General features: G+C 40.9%; 1 protein-coding gene across 1 annotated transcript in view; it reads right to left on the reverse strand.

Moving 5' to 3' along the window:
* The window catches only part of SDK1 (sidekick cell adhesion molecule 1), an 824383-nt gene that overhangs the window by 148477 nt on the left and 658773 nt on the right, over positions 1-17133 (reverse strand). Inside the window, exons 20-21 of the mRNA XM_036826800.1 lie at positions 6110-6225; positions 4091-4283 (exon numbers count right to left, since the gene is read on the reverse strand). Coding sequence (XP_036682695.1) covers positions 4091-4283; positions 6110-6225 — 309 coding nt within the window. The remainder of the gene's footprint in view (positions 1-4090; positions 4284-6109; positions 6226-17133) is intronic.

Consider the following 17133-nt stretch of genomic DNA (forward strand, 5'->3'; position numbering starts at 1 on the left):
AGACTATCTCTGTCCAAGCGTGTTAACTTAGCAGTTGAGACTCTTCTGGGTCAGCTCCCAACTTGTTCTCTAGGGTCACCCCCCCCCTCCCCCCACAGGCTACACTGAAGCTGAGCTAAATACCTCATACCCTCTCACACTCTCTTCTACTCTCTTTGCCTTTACGGGTTCTATTTCTTCTCAACCATTCTCGGCATCAAAAGCTCATCCATCAGGGCTGACCTCAGTTCTCAGCTCCTCCACAAGACCGACCTGACTCTCCCAGGTATTTTCTGTCACTCCTCACTGGGCTGCCACAGCCACTGGTAACGACCTCCTTCCTCAGCGGCACTGACCTCAGTCCTGTCCACGTCAGATCTGATTAGGCTGGGAGCTCTAAAGGCAGAGGCTGTGCTTACTTATCTCTGCTCCCCCTTCAACACGCAGCTGGCTACCTCTCACATAACAGGTATTCTACAAACCTCGGAATGGAAGTACACATACATGTTTGTATGTCGGATAGATGGATGAATGAATCCCCTGTAATTATGACAGGCCCAGTACACACAGAACTTGATGAGGTAGTCTTAATATTTTTTTTTAAAAAGAGAAGGCTACAATCTGACCAACTGTCTCCTTTAATCCTAAAATCTGATGAGGGCTATATAAAGTTTATAATTATAAGGCAGATTCCAAAGCAGAATACACATTATATTTTCAAGAACTCATGAAACCTTAACTGAGATTGATCATATTCTGGGCCATAAAACAAACCTCAATAAATTTAAAAGAAGTGAAATTATGCAAAGTGTGTTCTTTGACTCTAATGGAGCCAAGCTAGAAGTCAATGGCAGAAAGACAACAGGAAAATCTCCAACACATGGAAATTAAATGGCACACTTCTAAATAATCCATGGGTCAAAGAGGAAGTCTCAAAGGAAATAAAAATATATAGAGCTCAGTGAAGATGAAACAGAACATATCAAAATATGTGGGATGCAGCTAGAGCAGTGTGAAGAGGAAAATTTATAACACTAAGTGCTTACATCAGAAATGAGGACAGACCTCAAATCAACGATCTAAGTGCTTACCCCAAGAAATTAAAAACAGAAAAGCAAAATAAACCCAAATCAAGCAGAAGGAAGAAAATAATAAGAGCAGAAATCCATGAAATTGAAAATAAGAAAACGATAGAGAAAAATTAATGAAACAAGATAGCGGTTCTTCAAAAAAATCAATAAAATTGATAAATTTCTAGGAAGAATGACCAAAAACCTCCACAAAAAAACAGAAGAAAGAATGAAATAGGGAATATAACTACATATTTTGCAGCCACTAGAAAAACAATAAGGAAGTACTACCAACAACTTTACACTCAGAAATTCAACAACTTAGTGGATTGATTCCTTGAAAATCACAAACTACCAAAATGAAATAGACGACTGAACAGTACTATAATCATTAAAGAAACTGAATTTATAATTTAAAAACTCCCAAAAAAGAACTCTCCAGGAACAGAGGATTTCACTGAAAAATTCTACCAAACATTTAAAGAAGAATTAATACCAATTTTACACAACCTCTTCCAGAAAATAGAAGAGTACGAATTTATTTTATGAGGCCAGTATTATGCTGATACCAAAAACAGACAAAGACGATAAATACAGTAAAGTAAAATTTCAGACCAATATCTATCATGAACTTAGATGTAAAACATCTTCCATAAGGTATTAGCAAACTGAATCCCACAACATGGACAATAATTATATACCATGACCAAGTGGGATTTATTCCAAGCATGCAAGGTTTGTTCAACATTTGAAAATCAATCCACCTTATCAATTAACAAACAAAAAAGAAAAATCATATGGTCATATCAATTGATGCTGTAAAAGCAATTGAAAAAATTCAACATTTATTCATGACAAGAACTCTCAGCAAGTTAATATCAGAGGGAAATTACCTCAACTTGATAAAGAACAGCTATAAGAAATATCATACTTAACAGTGGAAGACCAAATGTTTTCTCTCTAAGATCAAGAACAAGGCAAGAATGTCTGCTCTCACCACTCTTATTCAACATAGTACTAGAAATTCTAGCCATTGCAACATGGCAAGAAAAAGAAATAAAGGACATATAGATTAGACAGGAAGAAAGGGTAGGACATGGATATGCCTATAAAAGAAGAATCTTTGTGGTATTGGAACCATGCAGTATCTTGATTGTGATGGTAGATACACAAATCTATACATGTCGTAAGTTGCATAGAACTAAACACACATACACGCATGCATGTGCGCACGTGCGCACGCACACACGAGAACAAATAAAACTGCAGGGATCTAAATTGGATTGATGGGTTGCATCAATGTAAATATCCTGGTTGTGATATACTATACTTTTGCAAGTGTTACCATTGAGGGAAACTGGGCAAAGTGTACATGGGATCTTAGTATTATTTCTTACAAGTTCATGTGAATCTATAACTATCTCAATAAAATTTCAGTTAAACAAAAAGCAGGTAGCAGATCAAAGTCAGAGTATGGGAAGAACATCAGGGATCAGTTAATAGTGGCAGAGTTACTTTTTATCTTTTTAATGGAAGGAACATCAGTGGTCTCAGAGGGTCAAGAAATCCATTTCTATTCTTCCTGTGTCACTAATTTGACACAGACCTTGAGTCAATTCAAGGTGGTTACAGCAGAGTAGTGGAGTGAAAGCCAGGTGGCTATGGGTTATGGGGAGCGGGAGAGGTTAGGAGTCAGAGTAATCGTTTATACTGAGAGCTGGGTGACTCAGTGGGCAGCACGGTCAGGGAGTTGGCACTTCTGGGTGAGGGAGACCTGAGCATATTTGTGGGCTGAGGAAAGGTCAGAGTCTTCATCCTCTGAGAGCGGAGGGAAGAGGACCAAGAGTGAGAACATAGGGAAACTCAGACGGAAGGGGGAAAGCGAGGAAGCTCATCCTGCACGGCCTTGACCTCTGTAAATGTCATCTGCTGGGAGGACAGTGAAGCTGGGTCTCAGGGGGCAGGGCAGAGCGGAGCAGTGGATGACAGCACCGAGCAGAGGTAAGTACAGAAGGTCGGACCACAGCCAGAGCCCAGCTGAGATGGGAGAGGAGGAAGCTGGAGGAGAGATAAGTGGCAGCCCTTTTCAACTTATTTAAGTTTTAATTCTCCTTATAAAAGAGTACATACTCATTGTCGCAAAGAGAATATGCAGAGAAATAAGAAGAAAATAGTAAAAGATACCCATAATCATGTCACATGGAGATAACAACTGTCGGAATTGTGATATATTTCCTTCAAGGTCTTTCCTCAGCTAATATGGTCTTATACAAGTGTATCTGTATCAAATTTGTAACTCATATAGTTTTGTATACTGTTTTTTTTCCCACGTAACATTAGATCAAGACCGTTTCCTCGCAAAACTTCTTTTTAATAACTACAAAATATTTAGTATATTGTCATTCCATAGTTTTTCAATTATCTCCCTTTGGACCATTTGAATGTTTTTCATTTTTTTTCCAATTACTAATAATTGTAATTAACCTCATTGCATATAAATCTTTGTGCACATCTGTGATCATTTTCTCAGAAAATGTTTTCCAGAAGCACCAGTTGGCCTAGGAGCAGAGAAGCAGCTGATCTGAATTGACCAGCTGGAGACAATGGAAAGTCCAGGGTCTTAGAGAGGCGCAGGTGAGATTCCCCTGGGGAAGGTCAGGGACGATATGGGCTGGGAGGCTTTAAGGGAGATTCAAGAAGAAGGTAAGGGGATTGGAAGTTGAAATCTGAGTGAAGAGAAGTCTAGCAAGACAAGACCAAAGGCTGACTGTACAGCTGGGACTGGACTGTCTCTCTTGTCCTCACAGCTCCTTCCTCTAGCCAGGTTTCCTTCCATACTCCACAGACCACCTCTGCCAAACATTATTACTACTTTCAATGACTTATCTCCCCAGGGTGAGCAGACTGTAAACACACTGAGAACATGGAGTTTCCTAGTGACCCACCTTTGCTCTTGCCCTGTGCTGGATATGACAGTGGCCCAAACCTCTTTGACAATTGACTAAAGGCTATTGATAAGACACCTGGAAAGGAGTACTCACTGTCTTCATGTGTCCGTATGAGCTGAGGCGTGCTTGGAGGCCCGTCCCCCGGAGTGGTGAAACACAGAACTGATGTGAAGTAAGCAGTAAACTTCTTCAAGTTCGTTATGTACCCATGGTGGACTCCATGGAAATCTGGAGCAATGGTGACGACAGTGACGGCCTCGGGGACATCGGCTGGCCACGCCAGAAGCTGGGATGGAACAGGGTGAAAAAGAGATTCTTTTAATTGCATGTCTTCACCCTCAAGTCTGCACCAGAATTTTATTTCACAATTAAAATGTCTTCAAAGAAAGCAAAGTTGTAATTAAGAAGCCCCATACATCCTACATCTTATAATCTCACTGAAAAATATTGAGTTTAAAAGATATCTCATAGATTATTGAGTACAAATATGTATATTTATATATATATTTTATACATGTGTATATAAATAAAATATCTACTCTAACTCATGTTGGAAAAATGGACCTCCTCAAACCTTCACCTTCTGTTCACTTAAACATGTTACAGAACATATTTATTTTTCAACATTTAGAAATAATTATGACATTACTGTTATTCAACTGCATCAGTACAATCGAACATCAATACAAATATTTTTCTAGTTAGGCACCTATGCTGATTCAAAAAGAAGCCCCTGGTTCAATGGGAACAATGTTAATTATTTATAATTTATATGACACCAGTTTTCTAAAAAGGATTTTAGGAGACTGATTATAACATTAAAGAAATATAGTATATATACACATTCCAAGGGAAGTTGTTTTAATGTTTTGGCAACATTATGTATGAGTGTGACTTTTAATTCCTCTGACACCAAACATTTCTAGGGTTAACTAGGTCTGAAAATTGACACTCTGCACGACAAGGAGCATATTTATATCGATTAGGCTGACAACCAAGCCATTGAATGAACACCCCAGTCTCGCCAATAAGACCTGACGGGAGAGTCAAGAAGGCAGAATCAACTTCGTTGATCAATATGATTTCCTTTCTAAGAAGCTTCTGACTGTAGATACCTCTGGGGGGGGGGGGGGGAAAAGGCAGGACAAATTTCTAGCTATGTCTGCCTTTCTAGAGAAAAACAAGTGTTTCAGTAAGTTGAATCCAAATGGAAAAAAAAATTAACTGTGTGTCTGAGGAAATAATACTCTGTGAATCTGAAATGACCAAGTTTTCAAGCAAACTCTCTATAAAGATATTCCCTGAGTTCACCTGTTGTCACAGAAGATTAGCGAACATACTGCAGGTAACATTCATGTGGTCTCCCAGTCCAGCCAGGAGATGCTGATCTAAAAGGAAAGGTAACCTGTACTTTTGGAAACTGCATCCGGGTACATCTCTGAAGGTAACATATTCTGGTACTCAGAGAAAGGGCAGATAGGAGTCTGTCCTTGTCTCTAATTCAGTCCGGATAGGTGCCCCGAGTCAGCTGGTCCCAGTTCTACAAACAGAACTTTCCCTAAAGTAGCGAGAGGGGGACCTACTTATCCTTACTTGGTAGAAACATCACTCAGTTGCACCCAGTGTGCTTTGAGAGGACGCCCTTCCAGGAAGAAGTGGTTTGTACACGTGCTGATTCCAATCAACAGGGATAAGTCTCCCACTGGTCATTTTAAAATGGACGGCTTTTCTCATAACATTGCTCAGTTCTATATGAACCATCCTCTTTTTTCTTTCTTTTTGGTTTTTGGCCACACTGCGCGGCTTGCGGGATCTTAGTTCCCCCACCAGGGACTGAACCTGAACCCTCGGCAGTGAAAGTGCAGAGTCCTAACCACTGCACTGCCAGGGAATTCCCGTGCACCATCCTCTTGATAACCGATAATTTGAGTTTCTGAACCAGTATAGCTGATGAAAAGACCTTGGATAAAAGGTGACCCCAGCAGGTCGACACGCTCTGTAACCGGATGCCGTGGGTTCCTGATGAAATGAGGGGCGGGCAGTCCCCTCACTCATCACAAGACCGTGACACACCACGACAGCCGCCCGGAGGCTGTGGCCCAAGGCGCCTACCTTGTAGCCCTGGTTGATGCCATTGATGAACTGCTGGGGTGGAGGGTTCCACAGGAGCTGGATGGTCGTGGAGTTCACGGCTTCCGCCTGCACGTTCTGCGGGGGCGAGGTCGGCACTGCTCCAGGGCCGCCGAGGGAGACAGCGGGGCACGCGGCCGGAGGCGCGGGGCAGGGGGAGGAGAAGAGACTCTTAGCTGCTGCTCACGATTCACCGGCGATCGCAGCACTGAGAACGGGGAGGGTGATGGACCTTTGGGGAAGCTAATCGTGACGTTACAAAGAAGAAGAACTGGGCGACTTCTCATTTTCTGCTGGGGAATTCTTTAAGGCACACGCAGAAAAGTGGACCGGATCACCTTAGCCCCACGGGCGAGCCTTTCCTAGGGATCCCAGGACGGATAGCAAACAAAAGCCTTCTCTGATTTTTTTTTCAGTTACCCGATATTTGAGATCAAGGCAAGGTTTCATCCAGAAATCTGCCTTCCCTGTTATATATCACATTGTTTCAAGCCCAATTATCCTTCACATGAAAAAAAAAATCCCTTTTCATAGGTATTGTTATTTATTCATTTGTAGGCTAAATTTCTCTTTGTCTGCCATAGAAATTACCATTTAAAAAATTTCCACTTTCCACTTCTTTTATTGAACAGCTACTGAACCCAATTATATACCTGCCCAGTGGCCTGTCTTCAAGGAAGTCATATTCTAGGGGAGGCACTCATACAACTGAAATAGGCAAGTGACTCTAGAAAACACACAGGGCAGAGCCTCTGCCCTAGGAAAGCATGGAAGGCCTCACATCAGAAGACACTTGCACTAGGTCTGGGATAGAACTTTGAGGAGGGAAAGGCCTTGAGAAAGGCATTCGCACCTGAGAAAATGGAGTGAGCAAAGGCGTGGTATTATGAAAAACCTGGTGAACGGTGAGAAAACAGTGAGCATGGCTGGACATGGTGTCCAGGGGGTGAGGGGGCGGAGGTAGTAGACAGGTCACTGTGGGGATGGCCTCACATGCCAAACACAGTGGGCAACAGTGTATACGGTAGGCAGTGGGGAATCAAAAGCCTTGGAAAACAGCAGTGACGTGACATGGGCAGCTTTTTAGGACGATAACCTCAGTGGCCTCTGGAGAGGGCACTAGTCCACTGGCTGTGCCATACAACGTTTTGCAGGATGCAAAGGAAGGTCCTGGTTCTTTAGGAGCTTGTTCCAAAAGAAAGACACTGAATCCCAAAGGATCCTTTGGCTTAAGGTACAGAAACAAAGACAAGAGTCTCTTAGCACAAAACACGTGAGGACAGAGCACGGTCCTGTTAAAAATTACTACACCTTTCATTACGCTCTTCTTCAGAAGCTCATCTCATTAGGCAGAGGTGAAAAACATAGAATTCATCCAAGCCCCTTCAGTCACGCTCCAAGCCACCTGTCTTTTCCCATCTGCTCTGGCTGTGCTATCTCTGGGTCCCTCCCTCAGTAAGTCACCAAGAAGACTGTCCCACTTCCCACTCAGCACCCATCCAACATTTGTGGACTAAAAATGGCCACGGGGATTGCTTTGCCTAGGCAAAGTTGGAAAGAACATCGCAGCCATTAAGCATGAGAAAAAGCTGAACAAACGATAGAGTCCTAACTTTTCTTGAGCCCGTAAGGAAGCTGAGGTCACGGGGCAACGAAGTGTCTGAAATATAAGAAAAGATGGACCTCCCCAAGGAGTAGGAATGTGAACATGGGCTCGCTTGTGACAGAGCATGAGAGAAAGAGCAATGGACACCACACAATTGGGAAAATTCAGCTGAAATTCTTAATGAATTGTTAAAGGCTGAATGTAGGCTAGCAAGGGAGTATAGAAAGTCTGTGCTGCAGATACACAAAAAGGTACAATGCATGTAAGACAAAAAAACAAGAATAACAGCCTTTCTCATCAGAAACTATGTGAACCAGAAGGTAATGGGGTGATATCTTTAAAGTACTGATAGAAAAATCTATTACCCTGGAATTCTATATTCTGTGAAAATATCTTCTAAATATGAAAGCAAAATAAAGACATTTTCAGAAAGACAAAAACTGAGAGAATTCATTACTGGCAGACCTGCATGCACTATGACAAATGTTAAAGGAATATGATATCAGACACCAAAACTTTAGATCTATGCAAAGAATTGATGACTTCTGGAAATGGTTAAAATGAAGTAAATATAATGTATTTTTTTCTTATTTTGGCTCACTCTCAAAAAATAGTAGCAATTTATTGTGGGCTTATAACATAGGTAAGAATAAAATGACTGACCACAATAGCACAAAAGGTGGGAAGAAGGGATTGAAAGTATACTGTTACAAGGTCCCTACATTATACACACAGTGGATTTCAAGAGACATTGTAATTAATGAATGATATATATTTTAAACGCCAGAGTAATCACTAAACAGATTTGAAAAAGAGATATAAATAAGGCAAGAGTAGGAAAAATAATGTAATTGTAAAAATATCTAATGAATCAGAAAGCAGGCAGGCAAAAGGAAGAGAAAAGGAAAAAAATAAGAGAGAGAACAAATAGAAAACAATTAACAAGATGGCAGGTTTTAATCCCATCCTATCAACAGTTACATCAAATATATAATGTAATATATTATCAATATATTTTATTGTCTATACCAATAAAAGAGAGATTATCAGTTGGATGAAGAGCAAGACCCAACTACACGGTGTTTAAAACAACCCCACTTTGAATATGAGGACACAAATAGCTTAAAAGTAAGAGAATGGAAAAAAATACATGAAACACTAATTAAAATGAACCTGGAGTGGTTATATTAATATCAGTCAAAGTAAATACCCTACCAAGGAATAAAACCAATGATAAAGAGGGATATTATATAATGATGACGTGATCTATTCACCAAGAAGACTCAGCAATTCTAAATGTGGATGCAACAGAGCTTTAAAATACGAAAGGCAAAACTGAAAAAACTGAAAGTAAAAACTAGACAAATCTATTAGTATAGTTGGTGACTTCAACACTCCTTTATTTAAAAAAAAAAAAAAAAGGTAGACAAAGAATATCAGTAAGGATCTACAAGACCAGAACCACATCATCAAGTAACTTGACCTACATAATATTTCTTTCGAAATCTACCCAGTAACAACATAATACACATTCTTTTCAAGCACACATGGAACTTAACTGAGATGGACATATTTGAAATATACATGTCATATAAAACAAACTTAAACAAGTTAAAAATAACTGAAATCACAAAAAGTATGTTTTATGACCCAACAGAATTAAACTTGAAATTAATGATAGAAAGATATGTGGAAAATCCCTAAAAACTTCAAAATTAAGGAGCACATTTCAAAATAACCCATGAGTTAAAGAGGAAATCACATGGAAAGTTAGAAAGCATTTTCAGTTTAATGAAAGTGAAAAACACAACATATCAAAATTTGGGGATGTAGAAGTGTTAGAGGGGAATTTATAGCATTTAGATGTTTATATTAGAATCTAAACTTCTACTTTAAGAATCTATGAGAGTAAATTAAACCTATGGAAAGAAACAGTAAAGAAAAAGAGCAGAAATCAATGAAACAAAAATAAACAATAATTGAGAAAATCAATGAATGCAAAAGCTGGTTCTTTTAAATATCAATAAACTCTTAGCCAGACTGATCAAGAATAGACAGAAATCACAAATTACCAACATCACCAATATCAGGAGACACCTCTATAAACCCTACTGAGAGTAAAAGAATAAAGGAACATTTTGAGTATCTTTATGCTCATTAATTCAACAACTTAGACGAAATGAACAAATTCTTTAAAAGAAAGACACTTCCAATCTACTCAAGAAGAAATAGATGACCTGAATAGTCAAACAGCTATCAAATATTTGAATACAAAATTAAACCCTTCCAACAAAAAAAGCTCTAAGCACATAAGGTTCACTGGCTAATTCTACCAAGCATTTGAAGAAGAATGAAATAAAAGACATTCTAAAGCATTATCCTGACACCAAAATAAGAAACAGATGTTGAAAAAAAAAAAAAGAAAAGAAAACTACAGGCCAAATATCCCTGAGAACACAGGTACAAAAATCCTTAATAAAATATTAGAAAGTCAAATTCAGCAATATGTAAAAATCACAATTTATCCTAATCAAGTGGGGTTTATCTTATAAACATAAGGCTGGCTCAATATTTGAGTATCAATCAGGGTAATTCAACATTATCAATAGAATTTTAAAAATATCATCATCTTAATAGATTTAGAAAAAGAATTTGACAAAATTCAACCTCCAATAGTGATTAAAAAAAACCTCTCAAAGTAGGAATTCAAAGGAACTTACTAAACTTGCTAAGGGGCATCTGTAAAACACCTATAACCAACAACTTATTTAAGATGAAAAACTGAATGCTTTCCCCTAAGATCAGCAACAAAGCAAAGGTGTCTTTCTTACCATTCCTATTCTGGAAGGGCAAGCTGGTGCAGTAATCCAAGAAAAAGAAATAAAAGGCATACAGATAGAAAAGGAAAACAAAACAAAACAAAACAAAAAAACTCTCTCTATTCACGGACAATATGATCATCCATGTAGAAAATTCCTCAGTCTACCAACTATATACTCCTAGAACTGAAATTAGCAAGATTATAGGATACAAGATCAAAACACAGAAGTCAATTATATTTTGAAACATGAGCAATGGACAACTGGAAATTGAAATTAAAAATTCAGTACTGGGGCTTCCCTGGTGGTGCAGTTGTTAAGAATCCGCCTGCCAATGCAGGGGACACGGGTTCGAGCCCTGGTCCGGGAAGATCCCACATGCTGCGGAGCAACTAAGCCCTAAAAACTTGCGCGTCACAACTACTGAGCCTGCGCTCTAGAGCCCGCGAGCCACAACTACTGAGCCCACGTGCTGCAACTACTGAAGCCCGCGTGCCTAGAGCCCATGCTCTGCAACAAGAGAAGCCACCACAATGAAAAGCCCGCACATCACAGCGAAGAGTAGCCCCTGCTCGCCGCAACTAGAGAAAGCCCACGAGCAGCAACGAAGACCCAACGCAGCCAAAAATAAATAAATAAAATAAAATAAAATAAATTCAGTACCATTTATATGGCAGTTAAAACATGAAATAGATATAAATTTAACAAACTGTATGCAAGATCTGTATGCTGAAAACTGATGAAAGAAATCAAAGTCCCAAGTAAATGAAGAGTCGTATATTAATGGACTGGAAGACAACATAACAAAGATGTCAATTCTCCCCCAATTGATCTACAGGTTGAATGTAATCCCAATCAAAATTGCAGCTAGCATTTTTTAGAAATTGAAAAGTTGACTTTAAAATTTATATGGAAAAACAAAGAAATTAGAATAGCAAAATCAATTTCAAAAAAGAAGAACAAAATTGGACAACCTTTACTACATGATTTCAAAACTAACTATAAATCTATAGTAATTAAAACAAAGTGTTACTGGAGAAAGGAGGAACACATCGATCAATAAAACAGAGTTCAGAAATTATTCACATACATATCAGTTGGTTTTTGACAAAAGCACAAAGGCCAACTGTGGAAAAAGATAGTTTTTTCAACAAATGGTGCTGGAACAAACTGGACATTCATATGCCAAAAAAACCCACAAAAACCAATCTGGATCCGTACCTTACACCGTATATGAGAACTAACTCAAAATGGATATGGATCACATGCTTAAATGTAAATCTATAATTATAAAAAATAATAGTTAGTTAATCTAAATAATAGTTAATCTAGGAAAAAATAGTTGTGATGTTGGGTTAGGCAAAGATTTCTGGATATGACAGCAAGGGTACAACCCACGAAAGAAGAAAACTGATAAATCTGACTTCATCAAAATAGTAAACTTCTGATCTATGAAAGACACCTGTTGAGAAAATGAAAGGAGAGGCCTCAGATTGGGAGAAAATACTCGTAAGACACATATCCAATAAAGGACTTTTATTCAGAATATACACAAAAAACTTTCAAAACTCAATAATAAGAAAACCAAAAACTCAAAAAATTGTCAAAAATAATTAAATAGTTACTTCAACAAAGAAAATATAAAGATAGAAATAAGCACATGAAAAGGCCCTCAATCGACATCACCGGCCACCAGGGAAATTAATTCGTGATGTGATACCACTATATACCTACTAGAAGAGTTAAAATAAAACAATGACCAGATTTTACTGAAGATGCAAAGCAACTGAAACTCTCATACTTTTAATGGGAATGCAGAATGGTAACAGTTACTTGGAGAACAGTTTGGTAGTTTCTTACGGAGTTAAACATGCTCTAGCCGTACAATCCAGCAGTCCTGCTCCTGAGTATTTACGCAACAGAAGTGAAAACTTAAGTTCACGTAAAACTCCGTATGCCATGTTTATCGCAGTTTTAGTAATAACCGCCCTAAACTGGAAACATCCCAAAGCCCTTCAGCTGGTGGAGAGGAAAACGAACTATGGTCCGTCCACGGGATGGAACACTGCTCAGCAGTGAGCGGGAAGGAACGCCTCACTCTCACCAACAACGCAGGTGGGCCTCGAATGCATTACACTAGGGAAAGGGGCCCGACTCCAAAGGCTACATGCCGGGTGTTCCCATGTTTATGATATTCTGTAAAAGGAGAAGCTAAAGGAGGGAAAACACGCATGGCTGCCACGGGCTAAGGGTAGGGGCAGAGCTGTACCCTCGAGGTAGAATTCTACTGTATGTCAGTTATACCGCAATAAATCTGACTTTAAAAATGCTGCAGATTCTTTGATGCTTTTTCTCATCTAGACGTGGTGTCTGTGTTTGGACCCCCTGAATGCAGGCTCTGTGACTATTTTGACCGAGAGAATACAACCCAGGCCTTAATGAACTAGAAGCTTCTACTCCTTATCTCTAGAACGGTCCTTTCTGGGAGCCCCGAGAGGCCATGGCGGGAGTCTGGCGACCCTGCAGCCACCATGCTGGAGAGGCTGTGTGCAGGGGCCCAGGTGGACAGTCCCAGGGTGCCCGGCCTCACAGCCTTCCCTGCTAAGGCACCAACACGTGAGTGAACCCATCTCCCCTCCCCCAACACCCAACCGCCAGCCCAGCCCATCTGCCAACTGACCGGACACAAGGCACTGCCCCTCCGGGCTCAAATTCCCAGCCCACCCAACCACGAGATATGATGCGACGGCGCTGCCTTCAGCCTCTAAGTTTATTCTACAGCAATGGGTAACCGGGACAATCTCCCCCGGAAGAAAGAAGGAAAAGGGGAGGAAGGAGAAAAAGAGGGAAAGGGAAGGGGAAGGAAAAATATCAAGAGCCGTTGGGAAAGGACTGAAAAGAGCTGTGACTTTTCCTCTTAGAACCCACGCTCTCATTCTTTGCAGGCTTAGCTCTGGGATTTCATTTCCAATCACTGACTCCGAAATTCCATACAACTTTCCAGTCAAATGTTGTTATATTCTCTAAACTAAGACCATACGGATCAAACACTTTAATAAAATGGCATTTTGCGTAAACTAAATGAGCAATAATCTCCTGCTGTTCTTGGCTTTGCTTTGCTTTGGTGTCACGTATCAGCCATGCTGAGAGGCACTCACTGGCCTGGTTCTTCTGGCCCTTCACCCTAAAGTCAGTGCCCCTCACCCCACCCCAGGACCCAGGACCCAGGCCTCCAGCCCTCCAGCCCTGGCTGACCCGGTTAAGAAGGCAATTCCCCCGCCCTTCTCATTACCCAAGACGGCACACAACCATGAGACTCGAGAACCACTCTGCTTGTGCCATCCTCACATCAAAGCTCCCAGGGTCCAGCCCTTTTGCACACACTCTCCACCCCAAAGTCACAGGATAGAGGTTCTGAAGCCTCAGATTCCTTTCTCTTACCCATCCTGGGTTTTACTCCAAAAACTGCCAATTTTTCTCAGCCCTCTTCTCTCTCAGATCCTTCAGCTTCTCTTTTTCCTAATTATTGTCATCAAAAGTGACTCACAGATTTGCGGACAACGGGATTAAAAATTCCCTCAAGTGAGAAGACCTGCAGCCCATAAATCCTTCTAGACAGTGCTTCAAACAAACGTGTCACTATGGCTGAAAGGTCTTAATTAGCGACGGTTACGTAACCCTGCCCTTCTGGGAAAGGCCGGGCTTAGGCTCTGAGCTGCCACCGGTCTGCAGAAAGGTGGAGGCCCATGTGTCCAGAGCTGGGTTCCGTCTTCACCAGGATCCCAGCTGGAAGCTGTGCCCTCCTGCTGCTGGGAGTAAGGCCTCCAGGGACGTTTTCTCCCCAGATAATTAGCATTTGAAGTGCCATTCTTTCCAAGCCTCTAACTGCAGGCCTTGAAGAGGCCTGGTAAAGTGACAGGTGTTATGCTTTTCTGTGATTTTCATTGCTCAAAAAAAAATTCATTTTCACCAGATAATTCCCCCAGCATAGATCCCAGTGTGTCCTCGGTCTTAAGTTGGATACAGCGTTAGCTCACTGGATACTGTCTCAATTCTCACAGCCGAGGACAAGGAGCTCTGTGGTGAAGCACCCAGCACTTGAGGACACCTAACGACCAGGTAATGTGAAAGGAAAACCACAGGAGTGGTTTCAGATACAGGAGTCTTTTTCCTTATGGAAAACCGTTTGCAACCTAAAAGAAGGGCCATTTCTGGGAGCTGAGAATGGATTTCTTGGAGAGTGGCGAGTAGGGGGCACTGCAGGGTAGAGTGGTCCCGTCAGGGTGCCGCCCACGGGGTGCACCTGGGCTGGGAGGTACTGATGTCTGTCAACTTTTCACAGTAGTAAACCATTGTTTACAGCCACTCAAAAATTTACAACTGTTGAAATTACATTTGAAAACCATACGTGTGCATTACATACATTGCTAAGTGAAAAAAGGCAATCCGAAAAGTCTACATACCTTAAGAGTCCAACTATATGACATTCTGAGAAAGGCAAAACTGAAGACAGAAAAAGATCAGTGGTTGTCAGGGGTGGGGAGGGAGGGATGAATAGATGGAACACAGGGCTTTTCTAGGGCGAGGAAACGATTCTGTGTGATACTGTAATGGTGGACACATGTCATTCTACATTTGTCCAAGCCCATAGAATGTCCAACACCAAGAGTAAATCCTGAAGCAAACTGTGGATTCTGGGTGATAAACAGGCGTCAGAATAGGTTCATCAGCAATAACAGAGTTACCATCTGGAGGGGAACGCTGACAGTGAGGGACACTGCGGGAAGGGCAGGGGGAGATGGGCTGACAGTGAGGGACGCTGCGGGAAGGGCAGGGGGAGATGGGCTGACAGTGAGGGACGCTGCGGGAAGGGCAGGGGGAGATGGGAAATCCTGCACCGCTGTTCAAATTGGCTGTGAACCTAAAATTCCTCTAAAGTCTATTTAAAAAGTGAAACTATACATAGACTTGTTCGGTAAACCTCCTGAATCCGTCACTATTTTGCACTTTCTACTATACATAGTATCTGCGGCCAGGGGTGCTGGGAGTGGCTAAGCCACGCCTTCCCTGATGCCCACTGGTCCAGCTTGTCAAGCTGAGCTTTACTTTAGCTGCAAGTTGCTTCTCATCAGTGAATCGTTGTTGTTGTTGTGTGTGGGTATTTTTTTCAATTAATTTGGTTAGTATTTTCCCCTAGTCATATATACAGGGCATGTGTGATAATGCTTACGATTATTTTCTGGTATTAAGTGTTCCCCGATAACACATGAATGATTTAAAATCTGTTCTTCTCCCTCATTCCCTTCCTTTCATCTTGGATAGTGATGTAAACTCAGCAAGATCTGATTCTTGATGAAATTTCAAAATGAATCATTTTTTAGAAATTTAAAAACATGTTTAAAAATAACAACCTACAGAAGACATAGAAAATGGACTCGAGGACATGGGGTGGGAGGGTGAAGTGACAGTAGCATCGACATACATACACTACTGAACGTAAAACAGTTAGCTGGTGGGAAGCAGCCGCATAGCACAGGGAGATCGGCTCGGTGCTTTGCGATGACCTAGAGGGGTGGGATAGGGACGGTGGGAGGGAGACGCAAGAGGGAGGGGATATGGGGATATATGTATACATACAGCTGATTCACTTTGTTATACAGCAGAAACTAACGCAGTATTGTGAAGCAATTATACTCCAATAAAGATCTATTAAAAAACAACAAAAAAAGGATTCCTTGGTGCTCAACTGTAGAATCTGAAGAAAAGAAAGCAAATATGTGAAAGTACATGGTACTGGTCTTGGCAAGGGTGGCCATCATGGCTTAGTAAGTAATGAAGCAGAGAATGAATGGGTCCATCCGAATTCCAAGCGTCTGCTTCCCACGGAAGAAGAGGAATCAGAGAAGGATGCAAGGGTATGCTTCCCAGGGGGCTTTGGAAGGCAGTGAGGGTCACTGGCCACAGAGGTGACAGCCAGTGATGGAGGAGGAAGGGCAGAGAAAGTGGTGTGGCAGGGAGGTAGGGAACTGTGTGTGTGCATGTGTACACATGTGCATGTGTGTGTGTGTACATGTGTATGTGTGAGGAGAGAGAGGGAAAGAGAATGATTTTTGGCAGTTGCTGATAGTGAAAAAGATCTGATAAAGAGAGAGTCTAAAGAGGATTCTAGGAAGATTTCTGTATGGTATACCTTGTCAATCCCATGAGCCACTTTTTCTCACCTTTAAGATTATCCTTTAAGAACTTGGTGTCAGATACACACTACTGTATATAAAACAGATAAACAACAAGGACCTACTATATAGCACAGGGAACTATATTCTATATCTTGTAATAACCCATAATGGAAAAGGGTCTGAAAAAGATTATCTATATATGTGTATATATATGCATAACTGAGTCACTTTGCTATACATCTGAAACTAACACAGCGTTGTAAATCAGCTATACTTCAAATTTAAAAAAAGGGGAATAAATAACCTACTTAATTAAATCAACTCATTAGAAAGGACTGCAGGGCTTTACAGCTTCAAATAATTTACTTTTTGAAATATTTTGGATAAGAGATTACACAACTTATA

The sequence above is a fragment of the Balaenoptera musculus genome, chromosome 15 (assembly GCF_009873245.2).
Source record: "Balaenoptera musculus isolate JJ_BM4_2016_0621 chromosome 15, mBalMus1.pri.v3, whole genome shotgun sequence".
NCBI lineage: Eukaryota > Metazoa > Chordata > Mammalia > Artiodactyla > Balaenopteridae > Balaenoptera > Balaenoptera musculus.